Below are 27,956 nucleotides of genomic sequence, written 5' to 3' on the forward strand. Positions count from 1 at the left end.
CAGGTCTCTCGCTTGCAAAGCGAGTGCTCTAACCACTGAGCTACAGGACTCCTGTCTAGGAACTGTATAAATTTACATTTATACAGCACTTATTTTTGATGTCAGAAGGATGGTCCAAGGCGTTGGACAGTCGAGGGTTTGCACTTTAACTGGGGGTTGGAATCCATTGGGTCGGAGGGTAGTGGGAGCGGGGGTGAGAGTGTAGCCGACAAGCACGCTCGCACATGTGAGGTATCGGATGACAAGAGAATGCTTTTAAAATAATGTGCGTTTATTCATTCAAAAATGTTACATAATAGAAAGAGCGTATTCATCTTCATACAAGTCTGTTTATGAAAGTAACTTGTTTTTTTTGTAACGCTTTAAGATTCTTTTCCCCTCCCAGTTCCATTAATTATTTCCTCAACCTCTCTCCTGAACACATTTGACGTGATGATCTTCCCCAAATAGCGGGGGTAGAATTCCACAGTGCACAATTCCACGAGTGCACCCCCAAGTGAGCATTCAGTGCATGAGCCTCGAGAGAGAGAGAGAGAGAGAGAGAGAGAGAGAGAGTGTTGTCAGGCTGCTCTACCCATAAGGGCATCACTGCTCGAGCCCCATCCTGTCCTCACCTGGCATCTAAACATCCAGCAGGTTTCCAGGATAGTGACGGTGAGAGGGAATCTCGGCTGCTTTTACCCCTCCCTAACCCAGGGGTGTTGGGGTCAAATATCGTGGCCCAAACGCTACACCAGCTGAGACCAGCTAACTTAGCAACAGCCTGTAAAATTCTGGTTTGTGTCTCCTTTGCCCACTTGACTGACAGGGAGCCAGCCATCAGCTCCCTTTTGTGCAGGGCAGCAGATATAATGGGAACAGGTTCTTAAAACTCAATTGTGGTACTTCAATTGAAGTGCTATTACAGAACCTAATTTCAGTTGCAGCCGTATCTAGTTTCACTGCAATGCACATTCTAAGGGAGTAGAGAACCGTGTATACAGTGTAGGGATTGTGGAATCCTGTAAGTCAATGTGGCTAACGTTTTGTTGAGCGCCCCAACCTCAGCACCTTTCACAAGGGCCATTCCCTGGAACGCAGGAAACCCCTGTAACACGGAGTGTTTAGTAGCTGGAAGAGCTCGACTCCGAATGGCATCCCTTCTTTTACGTGCAAAAGGAAAGAGAACTGAATGCCAGTTCGATCACCATCCCACAGCCAGGCGGGCTGTTAATGGAGCCATGAGGCACTTGCACCAGCAGCTGTACAAATGTAAAGGCCTGCAGATGACCCACACCATCTAACAATACCACTGCTCCTAAGAAATCCTGACATTCTGATATTACCAGTTGACTTGCATGGGACGTCCCAAATACTTTCACTTTTATGCCAACCAACTGTCAATTGCGGTCTCTGTTTATATAATAGCTGTTGCCTTATAGGGTGAGGAATATGTTTGCCACTACAGCCTGTTAAATGTGATGTTTTACTGCGTGGCACTGGCACTTTGAAAGGCGTGTGAAGGGTTGGCTAGCGAGGCATCTGTTGGTCCGTAACCCACAGTCGTGTTTCTGATCAACAATGGTCCAGTCTCCTTTTAAAGGCAGCAAAACTGCACGGTTACTTCTTGGGTCGCTCCAAGATGTTCAGAAACTTTCCTCTTGTCATTTCTCGTGCTGAAAAACATATGAAAAAGAGCGTAAGAATGTGGAAAGGTTTCAGCCCATCAAGCTTGCTTCTATGATGAGACCGTGTACAATATAAACTGCAGAAAACCTTCTTAAACTCAGGCCCAAGCTTTAGGGAAGTGAAGAACTATGAGTAACATTTCCAGGAGAAAATTCTGAGGGCTGAAATTCCATTGGGGTGAAAATACCTCAAAGCGCTTCATAGGTAATTGCTGTTTAGTCAGAGACTGTTTTTGTAGACAAATTTGGCAGCCAATTTATACCAGGATTGTCCTACAAACATCCATGAGGTATACGTTATACTGAATAAAGAACTTGCAGGCAGTGAGTATAGGTTTATACATAATCCTGGCACACTGGGTCAAATACATAAGCAGTTCCCTCTGTTACAACAACAAGAGCAACAAAACATTATATCTATTAGTCTATCATCGTAAGGGGCCAAATGATCCTAATTTAGAACACTCTGTGGAAAAACTGATTGCATACCCACCCTACAAGGACTTGTCATTTTCAGAACTGAGGGCATCTTCCATAAGCTGCTGAAAGCTCACGTGAAAGATGTCGAGAATGAAGAGGAATGTGATGAGAATCGTGCCTGCAGTCCTGTGTTCTGCTATGTAATCACTCACCAATTAAGGTATGTTTGGTGCATCCAAAATATTGCACTTCATGCCCAACATGCTAAGCACATACAACTGCTCTTTTAGGGACATGCTCTGTCCCTGTTACAACTGGTCACAAACTTGCAGAAGTGCCCCTGGTCATAGGTACTATGTTGGGAGTACAATTTTTATATTACTGGTTGCCATTGAACCTTTCATGTGCCTGTGAGGATTAAAATCCAACTTGCAACTACGCACACACACATTTGTGTGTGCTGCGTTCTCTTAATATATTGAGCTGTGTGCATGAAGCAATTTCTGCAGATCACTTGAATCTACCAAAAATGATAAAGCCTGAATTAATAACTGAAAATAACAATTCTAAAATTGAAGAGCCCCAGTGATCACAATAAGCAGCTTCTGATGTATTAATATATCAAATAGATTACTGGAATGTGCTGGTTACAATGCTCTCAGAATACAGATAGATAAACTCAGAACTACAGAATAACGGGGAAAATCAAACGGCTAAATTTTAATTCTACAAATGACCAAAATCAGAATTGATTTGTACGCACTGTTGCATTATTCTAGTTCTATTAAATCTGTTCTCAGACCTCAAGAGGGCATTTTCATTAACTAGTTATGGCCTCCCTCTCTTCTTAATGGGTCATGCCAGCTCCCCATCTCCATGGCAGATAGACTGAGACATGATCAGAGTCAGGGAAATGATGGCATCAGACTGTGTATTTTGTGGGAGAAACGCTCTTTTCAGTAAAGAACACCACTGAACATTTAATTATATTTTATCTTTTTTTTCTCCCCTGCCACATCTGAAGGACTTTCATTCCAATTGACTTCACTGGGGTACGGTTGCATGGAGCATCCAGTGTTTAGATGAACACATGGTTGATCAAGAGCAGGAACCTTGGCAGACTTTGCCCTTGTTAACCCAGGGACACTGAAACAATTCTGACACCCTCAGCCATGACACCCGAGAGCCTGGGATTGGTAATCTCCCTGGAACAGAGAACGTTAAAGCGGGGGAACGAATAAGGGCATTCATAATTTTGTTTCACAGGCGATATTGACAGTAAGTCTGCAACAAGAGAATTAGGCTGATAGAAATAAGGAATACTTTACAACAAATGGTGCTTGAAGGTCAAAGTCCATAACAGTATTTGAAAAGAGAATTTGCAGGGAAAATAGTAAAGTGTTACAAGGGAAAGAAGAAAGGTAAGGGACCCAGTAATAGCACAGATGGGAGGTTGAATAGCCTCCTTCTGTGCTGTAAACTATCTGATAATGTACAATGTAATAAGTCTGCACCCAAGGTTGCTGTCCAATCTTAAAGCAGTGTTATTGACGGGCAACTTTCAATTCCCCGGCACGCGGAGGGAAAGGTCAGCTTGTCTTCCAATCAGCTGTCAAGTGTTAGTCAATAATCAGAGTGCCGGTACTGGCACCTGTCAACACATGTAGGGCAGGACAGAGATGTATGTGTCAATAGCCGCCAACACCGATTGCATTGGTGAAGAGTTTATTCAGCGTACAGGACACAGGGCTCCGCGCTGGGCAGCACGTCTCTCAGCAGTTTTTGACACTTTTCAATTGAAAGCATTAAGTAAATAAGAGAACGGGAATCGCAGGCTTACATAATAAACCACAAGTGTGTAAGTAATAGACTGCAATTTGTTAGAACAATGTTTTGTATATTACTTGAAAAGAGGATAATGGCTGACAATGCATTACATAGCGAATAAAATCATCGCTGCTAGTAATCTGCATTATATTACACAGACATCAGCGACATTTTAACTTGTTAAAATGTTGAACTATTTTTCAGTACAAATTCCTTTTGACATTACATTTCGGCAACGTAAAACAGGAGGTAAGGGAACATTACACAACACTCAAATTGTGATTGAAGGGCCTCAAAAGATATTTTGGAATGTCAGCTATTAATATAAAAAACGACAGATAGTAACAAAGATTATTATAAGTTTCACTTGTTTTCTCTTCCCCCACTCCCTGCAACACGTCACTCACTTTGGGTGTTATTCTCCGCTTGGTGGGAAATGCACTGACCCTGGTGATGAGCGCAGTCTTGTTGACAAATTTATTGTACATGACAACGATGCGGTCATAAGGTCTTGTTAGTGCATCGACACTATGTGAAAAATTATACTTAAGCCAATACACTTCATTGTTGGCTGATGCACTTATTGTCTGAAGCTCCTAATTCATCACCTCAAACAGCTTCCACCACTGCCACCACCAGTGACAGCCATGTAACTACCAGCACTTAGTCGTAGTCTGACGCAGCTACAAATGCTCTCTCCACATACACATTTTGAATAGCAAAACCTACAATTGGTTTGCTAATTGTTTTCCACAATGGAGGTAAAGATAGAACAAAATGCTTCTCTCCGTATTATTGAAATCCTTAGACTAAAAAACATATTCAGTATAGTCAACTGAGTGACTACACACACTCGCGCAAACACAGTAAAGGGTAAGCAATTCGCAGCTCATTTCTCTCAATTCTTGTAAACTATCCGGGTTGTATATTTACTATATAGAGAGCTCGGAAGGCTCTGGGTTCCAGCCACATATTGGGACTTTATCTTATAATCCAGGCTGACACTCTACTGAAGGAGCGTCTATTGTTGGAGATGTTAAACCAAGGTTCCTGCTGCCTGTTCAGATGGATGTTGCCAAACCAATCCTAAACCCCTTCATGGTTGTTTGTGGAAACTTGTTGTAAGCAAATTCAGTGAGGTATTTGCCCGACAACTACGCAATATGCAATGTCTGCACTTCCTAGTAATTTCCTGTGACATCCTCCCGACATGAAAGGCGCTCTATAAATGGAATCTTGTTGTTGTTGTTGTTGTGAGGCACTTTGAGACTTTTCAACATTATAGGTGTGAAATCAAATACAAGGATGGTTAATTGTGTTGGTGGTAAGAGATTAATCAAAAAAAACCAAACAATTAGAAATAATTATCACCAAGTTTCAGTTTAATTTTGGAATATTTTTGAACACAAGTAGGTGAAGTTAATATCAAGCCACGTGAAAGAACTGAATTAACGATCAGTAAGAGCTACAGTTATTAACCCAGGGTGCAGCTGTAATTGTGGGATTTTGACTGTATCTATTAATTCAGCTTCCTTATGCTCTCAGGATCAGTAACTATTCAAAGTGAATTTTCCTCATGTTATTGTCAGCACTCGCTGATTAAAAAAAACTAAGCGATCAACAAAAACAGACAAAAAATAACAAAAGACAATCCTAATTCTTTGCAACTGTTTGAAGTAGGTACTGATGAATTCAGAGCACGATGGGAAAATATCGTTTAGCATCTTGCAGCCTTGGCTAACACTCCAGTACAACACCCAGAGAACGCTGCATTGTCTACAGAACCATCCTTCAGTTGTTAAACCACCCACGCCGTCCGCCAGTTTAGGTACACGATAAAGATCCCATGGCACTATTTGAAAGGAGAAGAGTTTCTCCTGGTGTTATGACAAACAGATGAATTGGTCATTTGCTTCATGTTGATTGTGGGACCTTGCTGAGTGCAAATTTGCTGCTGAATATGTCTGTGAAATAAATAGCACTTGATAGCAATTCCCTGTGAAGTGCTTTCAGATGTTTCAATGTTATAGGCACCATATTAAAGGCCAGGGCTATTATCATGCCTCATGGATCCACAAATACTATTTTCATCTAAGAAAAATAATCTGTACGGAAAATAAAAAGGACCTGGGAATCCTGATTGATAATAAATTGAAGCCATCCCAACAGTGCTGGGTAACAGTGAGCAAGGCAAACCAGATGTTTGGCTGTATTAAAAGGGAAATATTGAGCCTAAATAGTGGGGGAATCCTGTCACTTAATAAATCACTGGTGCTACCACACTTGGAATATACTGTGTGTAGTTCTGGTCATCGCAATATAAAACAGATATTGCAGTGATTGAGAGGATACAGAGGAGGCCAACCAACATGATTGAGGGGATGGAGGGACTGGACTACAAGGCGCAATTAGATAAATTGGGCTTGTTCACACTGGAGAAGAAAAGGATGAGGGGCGATATGATTACAGTCTTTAAGATTCTGAAGGGAATAGATAATGTAAGCTGTTTTATCTTGTACTGAACAGTCGAATCAGAGGACACAGCCAGCGATTGAAGGAGGGGTAAATCTGCAGAAACACCACTTCAGTGAGCTAGTAATAAACTTACGGAATAGGCTCTCTAGGGAGACGGCGGAAGCAGAAAATGTTATTTGTTTCAAGAACAAATTAGAAAATAATATCTGGGGATACAGTATATAGTTTGGGACACGACATGTCAAGCGACGGCCAGGATGGTGGAGGGCAAACTAGATGGACCTCGGGCTTCTTTTGTCTAGAAAATTCTTATTCTTATATCTCATTCCTGTTTTGGTGCTAACCGGTGTCCCTCCACTAATCAGGAGATAGGCTATCTTTGTATGAATATTTCAGTTGAGTCCACATTTAACTGTCCCAGTATTCAGGCTATTATATAAATCAATAAGCAAGTGCAGGAAAGCAATGAGGCTGGTCACCAGTGTGAATGAGTGAGAGCTAAGAGGAACAGGGCTCCTCAACCTTGAAAAGAGATATTTCAGACCTTAGAGCAGATGCTTAAGGAGTTGGACTATTAAAGGACAATTAAAACAGTGTAACACATCAGATAATATTAAATACCAAAGGTACTTAATAGGGGTCATCACTTTGAAATGTAATCTACTCCGGTAATCTACCGGAGACTGTGCTACACAATATTTATTAAACTTTAACCTGGTCAGAAATGGACCTTTCACTAGTTATAATCTGTCTCTAATTCAATCAATCTTCACCCCACCCTCCGCCAGAGAAAATCTTCAACTGAATGGCAGATTAAGTGCAGGTCTAGAACTTGGATTAGCTGGGCATCTGTTTGAAATGCACGATAAACCTAGTTTTGCTCAGACACGGAATGTGTCATCGCCCCGTGGATGCCCCTGAGAAGGCTGGAGGCTCAAGGAGAAAAGTTTAATTAAAAAAACGAAATGATAATTCAATCACAGGGGCTGAGGAGCAATCCAGACCCGAAAGAGGATAATGAGACTCTGCAACATAAGGCAGAACATCAACCAATCACTCTCTTAAGCATGTTCCAAGTTACTGGTTGAGCTGCCCAGGCGGAGAGCAGCTAACGCATCACAGGCTGAATTCCTTTCTAGTCTGGTGCCTTTACCCTCTGAAGTATCGGAGGAGTTTATATGGATTATTAAAAAATGTATTTTAGCTGTTATTATTGTATTGCTATTTTAATGTCATCCACAAAATACAGAGTCAATTCACTTTACAATATATTCTGTGAAACGCTTTGAAATGTCTCAGTGATGTGATAACAACAAGATTACATTTGTATAGCGCCTTTCCTTTCACGTAAGGCGGTATGTCAAATGCAAGGATTATTATTACTATTATTAGCCTCTTGAACTGTGTTTTGCATTCCAATAATTAAAAGTGCGTCAGGCTGTCCAAAAGGTCAATTGAGTAAAGGTGTGGAGTTGCACCAAGTTACGCAGACCTGATGTTCACAGGTTTAATTCCTGATCAGATCTGAATAGTAACAGCATGTTTGGAGCAGGTGTAACACTTCTGAGACGAGTGGAAATATTAGCCAGGGTTCCTCCTCTTTCTGATCGCTATCCACTGAACTCGACTGAAAAGTCGACATCAGGTGAGAGCAGGAACTGGCTTGACCCTGTCTTGAAGAGGGGAGATAAGGCGAGAAAATTGGCAAAGAAAATTACGTGTGCACATCGAAGAAACTATTTTTCTTAGTTTCAAATGATCTTCTGAGGCATATCTTTTAAGGCGGTGAGACATCAGCCGGTGAAGAGGTTAAGATAGAAGGCCTTTAATTATAAGTTAGTCGAGAGAAACTGGATTGACTAATGGCAATCTAAAAAGCTTTATGAATACTTCACCTTGGGGTGTCCATCACTGGGTTAAACATGATGCTAATTGGATGCAGGCTGATTAATAACTCTCTATCCTGTCTACTCAAATAACACTTAACAAAATAATCAGAGTAGTGGCTAGCCACCAATTTCCCTAAAAGGAACTAAGCCATCAGAATTAACTGATATGAAACAAATGAAGATGACCTGTAATTACTAAGCTGGTGAGTAATTATCATATTATGGAAAATTATGCATGATGAAAATCCTGTAAGACTGCAGTACTCTTTTTCTGAGCCTCATCAGACCAATTTTAGTCCTACCACTCCTTATACCTCTGCAAGACTTAAGCTATTTCTTTCCTTTTTGTCTGATGTGCCAGCCGAGCTATCAGGGTATTTTTTTCAGACAGACCAATCAATATAATTGCTAATTATAAGACATATTTAAAAGCTTATCCTTGGGTTTTTCATGTTTAAATAAATGATAGACGACAGAACTGCATCTTATGCTTCATTTATGTCAGAGTGATACTGACGATGTAATACAAGAGTGTAAACCCTTGTCTGGTTTACTTTTCTGTAAATCCCCTTGTCTCATTGTTATCCTGTTTACCCCTTAAGTTTGTTGAATTTAAGGCAAAATAATGGCTCAGTTCTGTTTAACATGAAGCAGACGTTTGCTGGATGCTCACGGAGTAAGATTTTTTTTCTGTTAGAATCATTGGAATGTTACAGCTAAAAATACACACCACTTGGCCAATCGAGTCTGCTTTGATGGTTTTCTCCACTGCACCCGTTTTCTATTAAAATCAAGATTTATCATGGTGTCTCCTACTCTTAATTCAATATTTCCCAGGACTTTTAAGACTCTGGAACATTTTGCTTCTCTCAGTCTTCCTCCTACAGTCTACACACCTTAAAACATGGCAATGCTGGGTTTGAATCCAAGGGGGAACAAGAGCAGTCAGTAATCTCTGTGGATAACATCTTTGTGGAGCAGGAAGAAATGTTGTCCTTTGGATCATTTTGTAAATGGGACACTTCCACCCATGAGTTGGGGGGGATTTTGAACAGGATTTGTGGAACAGGTCAGCAAAATGGCTAAAAATACTCTTTTGTCCTCCTATGCTTTCTTAACTTTTGTGTTGCGATAACATAGCTAACATTTCAGTAATATAATGTTGTGACATCCCAAACACACAATTTGGAGGGCCAATGGACTACTGATTGCAATTCTATATCTGTTCCCTCCTTCGTACAAAAGGAAGTTGGATTCCCAGGAGATACATGCACAAATAGCAAGTTTATACCAAGACATTATCTATTTGCAATTTTAATGGCATAAATCACTTCAACCTAATACTGAAGTAAAACGATCTTGGAAGGTGCAGTACAATTCAAGACTATATTTGCTGCTAATACACACCTAGCTCATGTCTTCTTTCTAAGTCCTTAAGTAACATTTCCACCTAAGGTTGCAGAGAAGCTGAAATATAGCGTGAAAAGCGCTATATCAAATGCAAGGATTATTATTATTATTATTATCATAAATACATTTACCATTAGAGCTAATATGAATTATTGGCCAGTCAAGGACACCAACAGGCATCAGAGATTGCAGATACCACCAAGTAACTTTGGTTTTTACGTCTTTATGTTAATCAAAGGGGGCACCTGACACTAGCATCCACTACTTCCTTATTTTACCCAAATCCCTGCCTTGGGACTTCCTCCGATGAAGTTTGCTACTTGGAAATAAATAAAAATTAATGGGCAAACCGGATATGTGATGTTTATGAAGCGCTCTGGGACACTTCCCAGCATGAGAGGCACAATATAAATACAAGTTATATGCGTCTTTGTGCTGTGTCCCACTGTTCAATAGAAACCAGGTCGGGAAGCCCAAAGCTCATTACACATAGGATCTTTAGAGCCATCAGACAAAGAAATTAATTCAATCAATCTGGACTGGATTAGAACTCAGGTCTTATAGGTGAAAGGACAACATGAAAGTAAACTCTGTTATTCAGTCTCCTGAATGAAACTAGAATAAACTATTACATTTTCAAGAAATTCTGGAACTTCATGGTTTCCAGTGAGAATGGTTTCAACCCCATTCAAGGGGGAAATGTTAAGAAAATCAAAGTGGAGACTTGGTATTGGGCTACACGAGGCTGAATTTCTAATGAAAATGGCAGGATTAATGAAATCCTGTAATGTCTTGTAGGTCAGTAACGAGAATTCAAGTATCATCAATTAAACATTTCAATCAACAGAAAATTAAACAGCTACTAAGCCTCTTGTCCTCAAGCCAGCTGGTATTTTACAGCCCTTATACATATATCTCATCTGGTTCTTCTAAAGAAGGCTGCTAGCATTGGCTTGATAATAAACTCTGAGCTGTACTTAATCTCTACAAGTTGGGGGCTCGATCAACAAGATCGCTGAATCGGCATTTAAGCACCAATTTAATGGTTGTTAAGTGTACCGGAATACTCAATTGTGTCCTTGAATCAATAAGGTATTCATTGACAAAAATAAATGTCATAGTACAGCCATAATAATTTTGAACACTTGACTTTTGATTCTTTGATACAACTGTCAGAAAAAATGTTTTAACACTCCGTGAACATTTTTATTGCCCACCGAATGGGTACTTAATATGAACTAGACATGGGTTAGAGCAAAACTAGAGGAAATGGTTACTTGAGCTTTGCTGTGGTTGAACAAATTGATGTTCTGATGCACAATATCAAAATATTATGACATGGTTTAGTGCCTCTCAAAATGGTGCTATGCTGTCAAAGGTGGCATCCTTCAGATGGGATGATAAACTAAGGTCCCACCTGTCTGTTCAGGCAGACATTAAAGATCTCATGTACTGCTCTGAACAAGAAGGGCATTTCTCCTGATGTCCTAAGCAACAAATCCCCCAAATTAAAAAAATGGCCATTCACTTCAAGGATGTTTGTGAGATATTGCTGTGTGCAAATTGGCTTCTGCGTTCATTGAAGCGCTTTGAGACGTCTAGAAGACGTGATAAGGCGCTATATCAAATGCAAAGATTATTATTATTATTATTTGCAAATACACAGTTCCTAATCTTTCCAGAAAACCTTTGGGAAGCATTTTTAGACATTTTGACTATATCAAGTGCCAGGATTATTTTATGAGTAATGCACTGTGTGTCATGCATTTTTAACTTGGTTTCAATACAGAAGAAAATAGAATTAGTGCATTTAAACATTATATACATAATAACAGTTATATAGAAGTGACTACAAGATGGCAATTTAATCAAGTTATTCAGATCACTCGTGTACAGTGCAAACTATATGTGGAGTCCTGTAGCTCAGTGGTTAGAGCACTCGCCTTGCAAGCGAGACACCTGTGTTCAATTCCAGGCAGAGGGCGAAACCTTGGGCAAGTTTCCTTACTCCACACAGAGCCTAATAATAATCCCTCCAAAGCAAAAAAAATTGGTCATTTTCAATCCACGACTGTTTGTGGGACACTGCTGTGCGCAATTGGCTGCCGCGTTCGTCCACAAATATACGGTCAATTCACTTTACAACATATTCTGTGAAGCGCTTTGAGACGTCTAGAAGATGTGAAAAGCGCAATATCAAATGCAAGGATAATTATTATTACTATGTAATCACTCCCACGGAACCAAGGTACTAATCTAATTGAGAACAGAGGTTCACAATAGTCTACGAGTTAATATAGAATAATGGGTATCTGGGGTTTAACTATTGAAATTCACAGAGTTTACAATTACAATGTTGGATACTTGGGTGCTGTAATAATCTAGTGATCTAATTCAAATGGTCGAATGGTGGCACAGTTTAAGCACAAAACTGCAATACTCTGCGCATTATGTTTCAGAAACAATAAAGCATCCAGACCATCAAGAACGGCACCTCTAACTGCACTTCTCCAGCACCATTTTGGAGTGCCAGCTAACATTATCAGTTCAAAGTGTTGAACCCACATTCTTCGAGGCGAGAATTGTACCAATGATCTTAGCTGTTACATAAAACCTAATTGATCAGGAACCCACTATCTCCTGGTGGCATCAAGTAAACAAGAATCTTGTTTACATCAAGCTTGGCATTGAGCTTCAACTGTTTCCCTAGGGAGCCGATTCCACAGGTTCACTATTCGCTCACTGAAATAGTGTTTGCTTAGAATCGTTCTGAATTTACCCCCCTTCAATCGATTTTACTATTCTGGACAAGTTGAAGCAGCCTATATTGTTTTGCCCCTTTAGAATCTTAAAGACTGCAATCATGCCACCTCTCAATCTTCTCTTTTCCAGTGTGAACATGGCCAATTTACTTAGTCGCACCTCATAGTCCAGTCCCTCTGTTTCCTCAATCATTCTGGCTGCCCTCCTCTGTATCTTCTCGATTTCTCCAATATCCTTTTTGTACAGCTGCGACCAGAACTATACATGTACACTAAGTGTGGACTCACCAATGATTTATATGGAGTAGTTTTCATTTTTTAAAAATTGTACGCTGTGGTAAATCTGTAAATCAACATTCGTTTTCTGTTGTGTCACAAGGTGGAGGAAACATAAAATAAAAATCACTAGCTAATAGTTGCTGCTTGACTACCAATCGACACATACATCAGCCCACCGCAGGTTAAGCAGCAATACAGCAAAAGGCAGCAACTGCACGCAGTTAAAATGCCATTTTGAGATATTACAGCGCGTAATCTTTACTTAATGGATTTAGAACCCATTCTCTCTTGGCTGCTCCCGTGGGCCTGCACAGTAGAGACGAGAAGACAGCCCAGTTCTCTCCCTCGCCACCTGATTCTGATGTTTGTGTTCAGGATTCAATTACACTGTTATTGATACCTCACAACGATATTTAAAATGCAGACGTGAAGCCTGATTTCCCTAGGGCCTGGCTCCTCTTTATTTCAATGCTCGCTTCCCTGAGCGAATTCCTAAGGCGTCCATATTAATGGGCTTTCAGTCTGGATTCATTCATTAAACACTCTGCAAGGTTTATGATACTATGATTATTAGCCAACAAGCTTGTGAATCTCAATTTCCTTATGTAAATGTGAGTCGTCTCCTTGAATTGCCTCTTAAAAAAAAGCACAACAGAATGGTCCAATAACCTCACTCCAACTGTAAGAACTACGGGGTTTCAATTCACGTTGTTTCCAAATGGCTTTAAGATAACTTTGCTATTTGCTACAATTGAATTTTTTCTCACAGGGTTACAATGTCATAAGGATTTTAAAAGAAACATTAACCCCTTCACAACTAAAGTGGCTTTTCCACACCAAAGGAGAAATGACACCAAGATAACTTTTATTGGAAAAAAAATTGTTTTATTCCCCAACAGAGCGTTCAATTTACACAAGTGAGAAGCGGGATACATGGGAGTGGTTACATGGCAGTAATTTAATCAAGGGGTTTCAATGGTTTATGTGCAGAATAATGGATACCAGGGAGTGATTACGGGCACTAACCAAGTGAAGAGGTTAATATGAGGTCATAAACTGCTATTGCACCCAGAGATGAGATTATGGACTGGAAATCACTCCAGCTGAGGACTTCATGCCACTGGTGTTATTCAGTAATTGGCATCTCTAAGGCCAGAAGTGCTTCTTCACATGCTCCATTCCACTGGTGTGTGAGGATGCCCACACTCTCTGAAGCACTGGCATAATCACAGAGATAACTAAGGGAAAATCAACAGAAGATACTATAATGCGCATTAGTTTGGAATAATATAAATGTCTGAATGATTGACTTTGGTCAAATCATTGTCTGCAGATTTCTAGTTGTGTGTAGGGTGGGCTTTGCTAAAATGGCATTGGTTAGCTAATCTACACATTCTGCTACTAGTGATTTGCCAAACAAGTTCCTTGTTTGAAATTTACACAGTTACATTTTGTTCACACTAGTTCATTATGCACTAGTGAAAATCAAAAGAAATCTGGTGTACAATTGTGCAAATGTAATGAAACTCGGACAATCTAGAAGCCAGTTTTCCTGACTTATTTGTACTGCACTGCAGACAGCTCCCTCAGTGTTTTGGGAGACCTTTATATTTAATCTGCCTCTTCAGAAATTCCTTTTGATAAAAATAATTTATATGAAAAATAATCAAAAACAGTCTCGGTTTAGTTGACTTTTGCTGAAGAAACCACATAAAAAGATGAGCCTATGCAGAGCTCTGCACAAGAAACCCCCCCCCCCAAAAAAAAAATCAAATCAGCTAACTGCAATTTCAGATGCGAAGAGATTTTCCCAGTTGGACACAAAGTAAAATTCAATGATGAGCGAGTGACCTTGGCTTATCCACGATCGTGATTAATGTAGGTCGAAGTTGTCCTTTAAATAAACTCAAAAAGTAGTGCTGATTGTAGCTGGTCTAGACTGTAGTGATCTCTCAAGACATATACATTGCTCTGCATCCTTATAGCAACACCAAGAACTTGTATTTATATAGCACCCATCATAGGATAGTGCCTCGGATCGCTTGATTACCAGACTGCGTACAGATTTTTGGACTTTGTTCTTTCCTAGCACTATTAATTGTCAAATTAGATGAGTTCAGATCCCCATAGCTCATACTCAAGCTGTGTAGTGCTCTGGTCAGGCCACACTAGAGTATACCGTGTACAGTTCTGGTCGTCACAAAATAAGAGAGCTTCTCAGACCCTCGATGAAGTGCAGAAGAGAGCCATGAGGACGATCACCAGAGTTCAAAGAGTGAGCCATGAACAACAATTAAACAAGCTTGGGCTTGAACCCCTGACTTGTTAAACTCAGTGCTTGTCCACTGTTCTTTCATGCCAAACCAATATGATGAAACGCTATTTCTCTCTGATGGCTATAATGGTTCCTAGGTAAAATAACCTAGTCTCACCCTTGTCCTCAGTGGAACACCCTACAATCTGGCACTGAATAAGCAATCCCCCTCAAAAATGTTCAGCAGATCAGTTTGGCACATGGCAAGTTAACACTACAGTACAGGATGCGCTTTCGAAGCTGAAGGTCAAAGAACACTGTGGGGACAGAGTGCAGGAAAATTTAATCTGCAGTACCACTCTTCTTCCTTGATGGTCATAAAATAAAATGTACCACTTTTGTTTAAAATCACTGAACACTCACAATTGCTTTAATTTTTGCCTAAATTAATCTCTGTGTAGACACAAACAAACAGCAATACAAATAAAAATCAGTTGGTTCCAACTGCAAATTAATTCAGCAAATTTTGCTATTATCCACACCTTCATGCACTTGTCACCAATACACTGTGTAGCATTTTGAGACATTCATCCTTCATGAAAGATGCAATACAAGTGCAGGTTGTTGCTAACAACAACAAATTACATTTGTGAAGTGCCTTTCACATCAGGAGGACGTCCCAAGGCTCTGAATTGCAAGTGCTATTAGGTACTCTTGATTTGGGTGGCATGGGTATGTTAATCAAATATTTTTTTTCAGATTGTGACCGTATTGAGATTGTTACAGTAAATAACATTTCCGACAGGAGCTAAACACAGAAAGGGTTGCAGTTTAAAAGCGATCAGCTGTGTGTTCAGGAGAATAGGTAATTCAGGCACCTCCTATGATCTGAGGCACAAAGTAAGTTCTTAGAGCAAATTATGGTATAAATCAGATGGCCTGACCAAACACCGGACTACACTAATATAACAGCACTGCAATCCCTCCAATCTCATAATGCCTAGCAGGCTGGTGGACATTCGAATGGGTGATTTATTTCTAAAGAGCTTCATTAGGAAGCCCGCAACACAAATTCACCAAACGACAACAAGGACCTAATGAACCCATTTCAGATCAAACCTCGTTCATTCCTCTGCTAATCCTCTTATCCATCAGCTTTTTTTTCCTAATCTGATTCTCTGCTGAAATATAAAAAGGATTTTTTTATATATACAGAGTAGGGCAAACTGTTAAATGCTTGTGGAGGAAAAGTTAAGCAGAGTGGATGAAAATCCACCACAGATATTTGATCCTCTTTCCCATTTCATTTGCATGCCGGGTGGTTTTAGAATCCATGAAATCTTATCATTGTCCATGATTTTAGTTTGGCATTACCTTCAAATGAAGGTCAGATGTAGAAAACTAGGGCAACGCTGAAATTGCATGAAATGTACAAACAGACCTCTGAACAAGTGTAGACTCGGACCAGGTTCACACCTTCAAGGAGGCAGGATATTTATGAATTGATATTCACTGTCTGTGGGGGTCCCAGCTGTGTGCATTTGGCTGCCGCGCTTCACCCACAAAATAGTCAATTCACTCTCCAATATTATACCCTTTGAGATGTCTCAACGATGTGATAAGGCACTATATCAAATGGAAGAATTAGTATTATATTGTAGGGAAGGGAAACATTCCACAGAACAATACTCCCCTGTATCCCCCATTTCTCATCGCTGTTTAAGTATCAGCACATTCACTTTCTGTGTGATTTACTCAGAGCCTCCTCCAGTCTTATCAACCTCCTATAGATCTGGCTGAAAATGAAAACTGGAGATTCCAAGTACAGACTTTCTCCAATCATCACATTATGCACCACATTGAAAAGCTAATCTCGGCACCAGATGATCTTAAATCAGACACAGTTTAGATGCGATGCATAATATAATATGAAAGGTACCTACATTTCACCCCAACAATGCTTTCTAATGCAACCTCAGAAACGCAATTGGCATATGCAAGAAGCCAGTGGGAGATACCACTCTCCACAAGAGGTCATTTAGTGCTAAACACCAAACAATCACAAATTCTGTCCTTGTGACAATAGGTGCCAGTGATCACAAAAGAATAAGAATAATAATCCTTGCATTTGATATAGCGCTTTTCACGTCAGGAGGATGTCCCAAAGCGCTTCACAGAACACACTGTAAAGTGAATTGACTGTATATTTCTGAGCAAACGCGGCAGCCAATTGCGCACAGCAATGTCCCACAAACAGTTGTAGATTGAAAATGACCAATTTATTATTAACAGAGAAGAAGTGTTACACCAATTATTCGGCAAATTTCACTTTGTTCGTACTTTATAAGGTAAGTCTTGTATAAAGAACACCGTTTGAAATATATGTTTCAAGGATGTCCCACTACATAAGGTTCACCTTTGTGGTTCATTATCTAATTTCATTCGTTTGTTGTATTATTAAATCTTAACGTACGCCCAGGCTATCTTCCATGAAACACACTATATCCTCATTAGCATAAGTCTAACTTGTGTGTTATCCTCCATGTAATATACTCTAGCCTGTGTTATTCTGCTAGGTAACAGCAATCTATTTAGCGCACTCCAGTCTGCCTTATCCCACACAGTTTGTAACACTGCAGCTTCTGGGTTATCCTATAATAGTATCCAGCATGTGAAGCAGTGAGGTGACATATTTTCTCTTGAGAATCTTTCTATTTGTGTCTTCCCATTTCCTAGTGTTAAATTGTTGGCACAGACAACTTTGACCTCTTCCCCAGCTCCGGCACAGTATCGACAGAGGATAATTGTTTTTGAAAGAACTTTCAATTACAAGAATAATTTGTTGGCATTTCATAATCCAGCCAATTAGCAAATTCAGCCCGTGCAAGCCATGGGTGAAGCATTCAGGCCCATTGTCAGCGCTTGTTACAGAGCTTCACGTGTACAGATGGACAGGAGTGTTGTGTAGCATCAAATCTCGACAGCTCAACATAAAGCAGACGGGTTGGAGGCTGCTCATTAGGTGCTTAGTGAGTCCTTTCATTGGCACTAATGTGTGCTTCAAGTGCTCTTATTGTGCCTGATGCAACGCTAACTACGCTTAAACTTTAGTTCTGCCTCTCCATTTGAACGGAATCCATTTCATGCAGTTTAATAATGCCTCGTTTGCCCCGAACATCTCCAGATATGACATTTTCATTTCAACCAAAAAGAGGATTTGCAGCTGTTGCTATCGTGATGCTACTTTAATCAAGCCTGCGTGGTAGACTATTTTATTAAAGTATCCTCTGATGCTTAACTATAACTTTTTTTAAAAATTCAGCATATCAGAGATTCCCAATCTTTCACATGAGGCGAGGGAAAGTATCATTTTACAACATTATTAATAATAAATGGGTGGTAACATCCATCACTAACACAGACCTTTGGATCTCAAATGAAGGCTGCAATTATGATCTAAACATTCAATCTGATCGAAAGCTTCAATTTTTAAAAAAAATTAAGTTCTCCAGATCAAAAGGATCCACAAATAACATTGCTCATCCCTTAGGCACACTTGCCAACCATGTCACTTTATTCTTACAACCACCACTCCCTGCCCCTACCCACAGACCCACAGAATGAAGCTTTAAAAAAAATCAACAAGTGTTTAACTATCAATGGACTGCCAGTCCCAGGAGGCTAATCTGAATTCAATTACTATAAATAACATTAGTTGGAAAACAAGCAGAGAGATCCTTGAGGGACCAGAAGCTGTGATGACAAGCTGCAGCCCCTTGCTGCAGAACAATTCATTAGACAGAGCGTAACAGATGTGCCACGTGTTCACTGAAACCCATCAATCCCACTGGGGATTCATGCAATTATTTGTGTTTCGAGTGGCAGAAGCCACCGGCGGCACGGCAGCTGCACTGGCGCAGGGGACACTAGTCTTTTAATCAGCGTCACTTAGATGGGCTCTCGGCACGCTTGCCGCTTGCTTAATATCCAGTCAAGTGCAAATCTGAGCTAATAACCTAAGTAACTGCCTTCGTCTTTTTTTTTTAAGTGACATCTGTAAGAATTTGGTGGCGAAATGCTCACCTCCATCTGCTTGTACGGCTCTCTGTTCATGAGGCTTTATAAAAGCCTAAATAGCTCAGCTACTTGGATGCAATGACTAACAAGAGTTCAAATCAACATTTCAGCTCAATCGGGTTGAAAAAACTTTTTAGGAAAATAAAACAACTTAATTCTCTGTAAATTCCAGTGGGTGATGCATGTTTAGTACCCAAGGTTGGAAAGTACGACTCCCTTCTGCAGGCCTATTTTACTCTCTACCCTCAGGCAAAAAGAGCTTGGAATCAACAGATGAAGAGGGAGGGTTATTTCCATTGCTTCCGTGAGCCTGGGACCACCATTTCTTCCTCAAATATAGGCTTCACTTTGTGTAAATTGCAAATTAATGCAAATACTATCAGCGGAATTAGACAAACAGTCCGATCCATTGGCTCATTTCTCCGTTTGCATTTTTCTTGGATTTATATTACAATGAGATTTTCCAAACTCCAGCCTTACAGAAGCTCCTCTCTACCATACAGCCAATGGAGGGTCCATTCATGCCATCAGCACAGAACAAAATAAACAACCTTTCATTAACTATCTCAATAAAGATCTTAAATGTATAGATAGGCACAAGTTCAACACCTCACATTTCACGAGGCAGTTACTTATGGTTAACCTTTCTGTATTTATTAATCATCAATGAGTATACCTTGGAGCAGGTGAATTAACATGGTCTGATCCTAGATATCAGTAAATGACCTACTTAAACCCACTGCTAGAAATGTGTGTGAGAATAGCCCAGTTTTCTCTCCCTGTGAACAAGTAACATTCTTCACTCAGCAACTTTCCCCAAAAGCAGGATTGAGATTTACTTTCACTCCCAGCTTTACAGTATTCAACATGTGATATTTAAAACAGATAACAGATGTGCCACGTACAGTATTTCACTATATTTAAATATGCCTTTGATGCTTGGGAATATTGATGACAAAATTATGTTTGATGGATCATAGGATCCAGTGGCACAGTTTGATAGAACATTGTTCTTTCATCTGTGGGACCTGAATTTGAGTCCAGCACTGACAAATGTCTTTTCACTCTGACGGTTTTTGAGGGTCAAAATTGAAATGAATTTGGCCAGCTTTGATCACTGGTTTCCGGAGGAGTTAATAATCAGACTCAAATTGGAAATCCCATTCAGCGAGGTTGTAAAAATGACTGGTTGGGGAAACAGAGAAGGTAGTTACTATAATGGTACCTTGTTTGGGTAATTCAAAGGGTGTGCTGATCTGACAGATGCACTTGACAGAGATTAAATTTGCCATAAAATGTGCTCAATATTGAATGTGACCACACACAAACAAGCCATTCAGTTTGTCAAGTGCTGGTGTTCACCTCCACATGAGCCATCTAATCGAACTTTATTTCACACTACGGTTTATGGCAGAGAATTCCACTCAAGCATTCATTAAGAAAATATCTCTCTACTTAGAGTTCGGTTTAATATAAACTAAAGACACATGTCCACATTGCACAGTGGTGGGTTCAAACTCACAATCAAGACTATGAACTCAGCATTGTCGGAGCTGCTGATCTTTGAATATGATCACACACAAGGTCATGTTTCTCCTGGTATCCTGGCCAACAATCCTCCAGATGAAGCAGTCATCCACTTCTTGGCTGATTGTAGGACATTACTCGTCTAAATGACTGTTGGGTTTGACTACAAAAGAAACAGTCATTACACTTGACAATAATTTCCTGTGAAGTGTCGTTTGAGACGATTCAACATGATGAGGCACTATAAAAATACAGATTATTTTCCCCCTTTCTTTCTATGTACCCAATCTGATAGGAATAGTGAATAAACCATAGAACACACTCCTGGATTCAGCAATAAAGTGACAATACAGGAGATACTTTTTCAGCGAATATGCTGATCCAACACTTTGCTGTTGTCAAAAATATCTTGGCTAACAAGAAAGAACTAACAGGAAACCCAAATTGATGTTCAGTAAGTACTGGAAGACAGTGAGCCACTGCTGAAATATTTGAGCAAATTTTGGCAACTGACGCTTATAATTGCAGCACTAATCTTCCACTCTGACAGCCCTGAGCTCGAATGACGCCCACATGTCCACCACATCATGGCCTGCTGTCATGCATTTGACTTTTACCAATGACCTATGTAAAGCACCATCTCGTGGCAGAAACGGAGTATTGCAACACAATTTCCGAGGGCTTTGCAAAATCAGTTCCAGGGACTGCTAAATTTCCGTCGATTCCCAGTCCTTGTAAAGTAACCACAGGACAAGTGGAATATGCTTTTCTACTTGTTCTAATTCTCTCTCTGTAGGTGCTTCTCTTTCACCTAACTTTCCCGGGGATGAAAAAGTTACAGGCCCCTTGCAATGCCACCCCCCTACCTTACCCCAACCCTCCCGTGCCTTGGGACATCCTCCCAAAGTGAAGGACACTATTCAAATGTAATTTTGTATTGGGTACAAGATCAATTTAAACAGCGAAGTCTCTAAAATAATCAGTTGGAAACTGGAATACAATGAGTTACCATACTCTCGTTTTCACCTCTGCAACCAAGGTATGAATCCAGTTCAAACAGACAGAAAAAAATCTTCCCTCTCTGCATCTTGTAAGGATCATAAGTGAAATTAGTTTGGGGGAAGTTCTCATCACAATTCCCCAAAGTGTCAAGAGCCCACAGCTTAAAACTGCTTATAATTCAGCACCAATTGCCAATCTCCCTCAGAAGGGTACAAGATGGTGTGGGGAAACGGGAATGTTTTAATCAGTGGTTAAGGTCTGTTGTTAGGGCAAAACACATCATTGTTCAGCATTCAAAAACGTTTCGAAATGTTTTTGATGATTCCAAGAGCTGTTATTGTTTGAAGCTGCTCTCTGACGGCTTAATGGGTAAAGGCTACCAATGTACGTCTCCAATGGACGTTCCAGAACTGTGCTATAAATTCAAGACAGTGGTGCCATCATGTGGCAAAATTATGATTCTGCAGCAGTCAACTGTTACCAAGTGATACTTCAGTTAACAAACTTTTAAAGTGCACGAAACTAAAATAGAATAGATAATAGTCACTAACTTCCTATCATCAAGTGTTCAAACTGCAAAATAATTCTCTTATTATTCAATCTATACCTTCTCTGTAATCCAAAAGAGATTTAGTTCTGCTAAAGTTGATTACATCACAAACTTAAATTGGTAATTGCGCCTTTATTATCTGCTGCACTTCACCCACAAAATATAGTCAATTCACTTTACAATATATGCTATAAAGCCCTTTGGGCCATCTAGAAGATGTGATAAGGTGCTATATCTATATCTATATCTCATATATATATATGAGATGTGATAAGGCCTAGAAGACGTGAAAAGCTCTATATCAAATGCAAGGATTATTATTATGCATCAATTACAGAAAACATAATCCTAATCAAATCTGGCAAATAGAAAATGCAGAAATATTTTCTAGACATGTTTGCTGCTTTTGTCTACAAATATATAGTCATTTTACAGAAATTTTGTGAAGTGGTCTGAACCTTTCTTGACATTATAACTGCTGTATCAAATTGAAGCAACATTATTAATAATAATTTATTATTATAATTTCATCCACAAAATATACAGTGAATTCAATGCACAGTATATTCTGTGAAGTGCTTTGAGACGTCTTGGAGACGTGATAAGGCGCTATATCAAATGCAAGGATTAATATTATTATAACATGGCTTTACAGGTTAAGACTAGCTGCATTTCGGGCTCTAAAGCTCTAACTACATAGAAAGATTTCTAAAGGGAGAAAAAAATGACACTCACATTCATCCAGTCCTAATTGGTAGGCAAGATTCTGTAAACCTCTGACCTTCTCCATTAAGTTAGCTGTAGTTAGACTTCCCAGCTCTGAAACAAACAGCAACATTTAGTCATTCAATGCACGACTGTTTGTGGGACACTGCTGTAGCGTAAATGGCTGCCGCGTTTCGGCCACATTATATACAGCCGATTCACTTTACAGCATATTCTGTGAAGCGCTTTGAGACGTCTCAAAGATGTGATAAGGCGCTATATCAAATGCAAGGATTATTATTATTACTGGAACATACAATATAGAAGATGGTCGTTGCCTATATTTTACAGTGGACACAATCTCAATAATACCTCCAACTTGATCGCGTAGCACACAACTCAGAGCAAACGTTTGTATAGGTTTGTCATGCCCTGCCAGCAAAAATCATCAAGTTACCCAAGGGTAATAGACTTCTGCTGAAGGAAAATTGAGTCATAACAGTTTCAGGAGAGGACAGCGTAGAAAAGGGAGGAAATATAAAAATGTATCTTAAAAAGACATTAAATACCTTTCAGCATGTCAATGTCATCTTTCTCTAGTTCTGCCATCCACTTTGGAGGAGAGCTGGTAATAGGCTACAAAAAGAAAATGCAAGTGAGCGTGAGTTTGCAAAATCACTTCACAGAACGTACTCATCTATTGTAAAATTAAAGCAGTTTGTTTGAGGGAGTATACTGGCACATTGCATTTCCACTTATGGAACTGGGATTCATAACCAGCACTAACCCAGACAATACAATTTTTAAGAAAGCTTAAAAACGTAACAGGGAGGGAATAGGGTTAATTTAGTGGAACATTTGATGGGATAAATATCAAACGTACTCGTGTCCACGTAAAGAATCTCACAGATTTCTTTTTAAAAGAAAGTGTATTCATTTCACGGAGACTTGCTGTGTGCAAATTAGCTGCTGTTTTCACCTACAAAAACATAGTTACCAACTTCTGTGAAGTGCTTTGAAATATGATAAGACACTATTTCTAATTCATGGTATTGCAACAACACAACAAGATTACATTTGTATAGCGCCTTTCACATCAGGAGGACGTCCCAAGGCGCTGGACATTGTACAGCATTTCAGACCCGAGCTCGAGACAGGGGGGGGAAGAAGGGAGGGTAAGGGGGATGGTCGAAGAGGAGGGTCTTGAGGTGGGACTTGACGTCATGGTCGAAGAGGAGGGTCTTGAGACGGGACTTGAAGGAGGCTAAGGAGGGGGCGAGGCAGAGTGATTGGGGGGTGGAATTCCAGAAGTTGGGGGCAGAGGGGCTGAAGGCTCTCCCGCCAATGGTGGGGCGAGTGGAGCAGGCCAGAGTCGGCTGAGCGGAAGGAGTGGGTGGGTTGGGTAGGGGGTTAGGAGGTCGCAGAGCTAGGGTGGGGCGAGGCCATGGAGGGCTTTGTAGGTGAGGACCAGGAACTGGATCCCCTGAAGGATAGGGAGCCAATGGAGTCGGGCAAGAAATGGGGAGATTAATAACAATAACTATAGTATTAATAACTATTAATATAAATAATTAGATACTTACACTTTTAAAAGATGCTGCAAATTCAGCAACACCAGGCACTGAAAGAGAAAATAAGAATAAAATATCTTTTAGCAAATATATATATTTAGTTAATATGTAGAACTGTACTTATCACAGTAAGCAATGTTAGTACTGTAGCAGGAAACTGGTTCTTTTTATGAACTGAAAGAAACTGGCTTCCAAATTAAAAGTAAGAACTTTCTACAAGAATTTACTGCATGATGTTAGATTTATAAAACAAAATGGTAAAGACTTGGTGAAAAATATGGCCGGAAGCGTTTTATTGTTTACAACTTATTGTAGTTATTTGTTGAGATTTTCAATCCAGATTTATTTTGGAAAAGAATTTGGGACCCCAAAAAGACAGTCTTTTCCACCATCAATAACATGACTTTTGTATTACAATATTTTATGATTTATACCAAAAGATAGGCACATTTCATTACGGAAGGAATAGTCCACATACCTTCCCTGCAACTCTTCAATTCTATACAGTTTCTTCCTTCAGCACTATGCCCCAAACCTCTGGAACTCCCAACATCTATCCCTCAATTTCATCTCCTCTCTATCAGTCTTCAAAGCCCACTTCAAAAACTATTTCTTCAACCTTACCTATGCTCACCTCTCCCTTACCCCTTGCCTGGCATCCAACCCCAACCATGTCAAGTACTCAGGTTCATTCCCTGGTGGGCTGAATTTGAAGCTACAAACATCCCAAAAGGATTTACATATTTCAGACTACAAAAAGAATCTTACTTTGTTCTGGCCAAAGATCTGGTGATGCTCGATCTAGCTTCTCAAAGCTCAGCAAAGACTGCTCCAAATCGGCACCTGTTGGCATGGAAATAGAAAATAAATGGAAGGATAGAATACCAGTTATATTTAAAATCCATTTTGATGACAGATATATTTCTAGCCCTTGATGTTTCTAACATGCTTTGCAAATATATTGATCGTTCAGAATAAATTCTTAACCTTGGCTCCAAAGCAAGAATAACATTGAACGACGAGTTCAAAACCCACTGTTAACTCAAAGACTGGGAAAGTACTGAATCCTATCAGAATCCCAAATCTAATTTTTAGGAATCCAATATTGGATTCATGTGAAAAAAAAGTGTTGCAATACTCTCACACTTGAGATCTTTAGAAAATCCTATAACTGTATTGAAAATGACATATCTCTACAAAATAGTCACTAGTTTACAGCATATCCTGTGAAGCACTTGGAGATGTCTTCCCAATATGAAAGGAGCTGTATCAAACGTAAGGAATCATGCAGTTGTTTTGACAGCACAACATAAACATCCCCAGGAAGGAGCCAGTAGAGCAATCGACAGATACCTCGACCTAAATCATTTACCATCCCACATCTAGGTGCAAATACACAACAACAAGATTCCATTTATTGAGCGCCTTTCACGTCGGGAGGACGTCCCAAGGTGCTGTACAGTTGGGTCAGGACCCGAGCATTGGGGGGAAATGGTCAGGGTGAGGGGAGGGAAGGGAGGGAGCGAGGAGGGGGTAGAGAGTCGAGAGGGGAGCTGAAGGCTCGGTCAAAGAGAAAGGTCTTGAGACCGGCCTTGAAGGAGGAAAGGGAGGAAGCGGCGAAGGCACTGGGGATAGAGTTCCAGAGCCTCGGGGCTGAGAGGCTGAAGGCCCGGCCACCGATAGTAGGGCGGTTGGGGCGGGGGATGTGGAGCAGACCGGAGCCAGAGGAACGGAGGGTACGGGCAGGTAGGTAGGGGGATAGTAGGTTGGAGAGGTAGGAGGGAGCAAGGCCGTGAATGGTCTTGTAGGTGAGGATGAGGATTTTGAAATCGATCCTCTGGGGGATGGGGAGCCAGTGGAGGCGAGCGAGGGCGAGGGTGGGAGTGATGTGGTCGCGGTGTCTGGTGCGGGACAGTACACGAGCTGCAGAGTTCTGAATGACCTGCAGTGTGGAGGGAGGGCCGGGAAGGCCGGCGAGGAGAGAGTTCCCATAGTCCAGCCTTGAGGTGATAAAGGCGTGGACCAGAGTTTCAGCCGCGTGAGGGGTGAGGTAGTGCCGTAGTTTGGCGACATTCCGGAGGCAACCACAGCAATACAGTGCCCTTCACACCAGGGAATGATAAAAATCCGTGCACTTGATATAGCGCTTCATCACATCATTGAGAGGCAGCTCAAAGAGCTTCACAGAACATACCATAAAGTGAACCGACTGAACTTTGTGGGCAAAACGCGGCAGCCAATTGCGCACAGCAGTGTCCCGCAAACAGCTGTGGATTGAGCGACCATTTTTTGGGGGGGAGGGAGAGAGGGGGTGGGTGGGGGGGGAGAGAGGAGGGGGGGGAGAGAGGGGGGAGGGAGAGAGAAGGGGGGAGGGGGTGGGGGGGAGAGAGGGTGTGGGGGGGGGAGAGAGAGGGGATGGGGGAGGGAGAGGGGGTGGGGGGGAGGGAGAGGGGGGGTGGGGGGAGGGAGAGAGGGGGTGGGGGGGAGGGAGAGAGGGGTGGGGGGGGAGAAGGGGGTGGGTGGGGGTAGGGAGAGAGGGGGTGGGGGGAGGGAGAGAGGGTGGGTGGGGGGGAGAAGGGGGTGGGTGGGGGGGAGGGAGAGAGGGGTGGGGGGGGGGGAGAGAGGGGTGGGGGGGGGGGGGGTGGGGGAGGGAGAGAGGGATTATTACCCCCAGAAAGCGATCCGCGTACCGACTAACAACCGGGTTCCTCCGTATTGCTCGGGTAGCGTCTCGGAGCACTCAAAAACATTGCCCGTTGCCGCTCCCTCTCTCTCTGCCCACTTTTTGTTTTGAAAGGAGAAAGAACGGGGCGAGAAAGAAGAAGACGGCTGTGAGCAGGAACTGGACGGGGCCTGAGGGCGGGTGGACGGGGCCTGAGGGCGGGCGGGCGGGAGGGAGGAGGGCGACGGTTGCTGTGGCAACCGACAGAACCAGCGACCCAGCGAGACCCGCGCGGCCGGAGCCAAAACATCGCAGCGTAAAGTCACGGGAAAGGCGGCGGCGGCGGCGGCGGAGTGACTTCTCTCCCCATTCCCTCCCTCCCTCCCTCCTCTGCCCGACACCCGGCGGTGGCAGTTGACAGAAACTTTTACCCGCAGTCGGCGACGCCATCTTGTCACCGCCGCCGCCGCCGCCTCCTCCGCCCGTCACCACCACCACCACAACAACCGCCACCGCTCGCGCTCTTTCGCTCTTTCTTTCTTTCTCTCTTTCTCTCTCTCTCCTCCTCCTCGGGAATTATATTTTTTTTATGCGTCAAATAACAAGTCGGACGTCAACCTGACGGGATGGAGAGGGCGTTTGTGTTCTGATGTAGTTCTCTCGATGGAGATGACGACGACGACAACGACGACGACGGCGGCGGCGGCGGCCCGTCAGAGGGGAGGGGGAGGGGGGTCTCGCGAGACCCGGCGCCTCAGCCCCGGATCTGGAGCCTCTCGGAGATGGAGCGGGAGAGAGAGGCGGACGCGATGGCAATGATTGACGTCCTCCCCGACCAATCCGAACGATCCGACGGAACCGCCCTCCTTCTCTCTCCCC

At 41.6% G+C, this 27,956-nt stretch overlaps 1 protein-coding gene across 1 annotated transcript; it reads right to left on the reverse strand.

The window, feature by feature from the left end:
- Nucleotides 1-250: 250 nt before the first annotated feature.
- On the reverse strand, nucleotides 251-27,599 carry lin52 (lin-52 DREAM MuvB core complex component). The gene is made up of 6 exons (XM_007906033.2): nucleotides 27,509-27,599; nucleotides 25,184-25,258; nucleotides 24,428-24,465; nucleotides 23,414-23,480; nucleotides 22,875-22,958; nucleotides 251-1,655 (listed from the first exon to the last, which is right to left on the reverse strand). The coding sequence occupies exons 1-6, from the start codon at nucleotides 27,525-27,527 to the stop codon at nucleotides 1,600-1,602; spliced, it is 339 nt and encodes a 112-aa protein (XP_007904224.1). The 5' UTR covers nucleotides 27,528-27,599; the 3' UTR covers nucleotides 251-1,599.
- Between the last annotated feature and the right edge of the window lie 357 nt (nucleotides 27,600-27,956).

The sequence above is a fragment of the Callorhinchus milii genome, unplaced genomic scaffold (genome assembly GCF_018977255.1).
Source record: "Callorhinchus milii isolate IMCB2004 unplaced genomic scaffold, IMCB_Cmil_1.0 Scaffold9, whole genome shotgun sequence".
Taxonomy (NCBI): Eukaryota; Metazoa; Chordata; class Chondrichthyes; order Chimaeriformes; family Callorhinchidae; genus Callorhinchus; species Callorhinchus milii.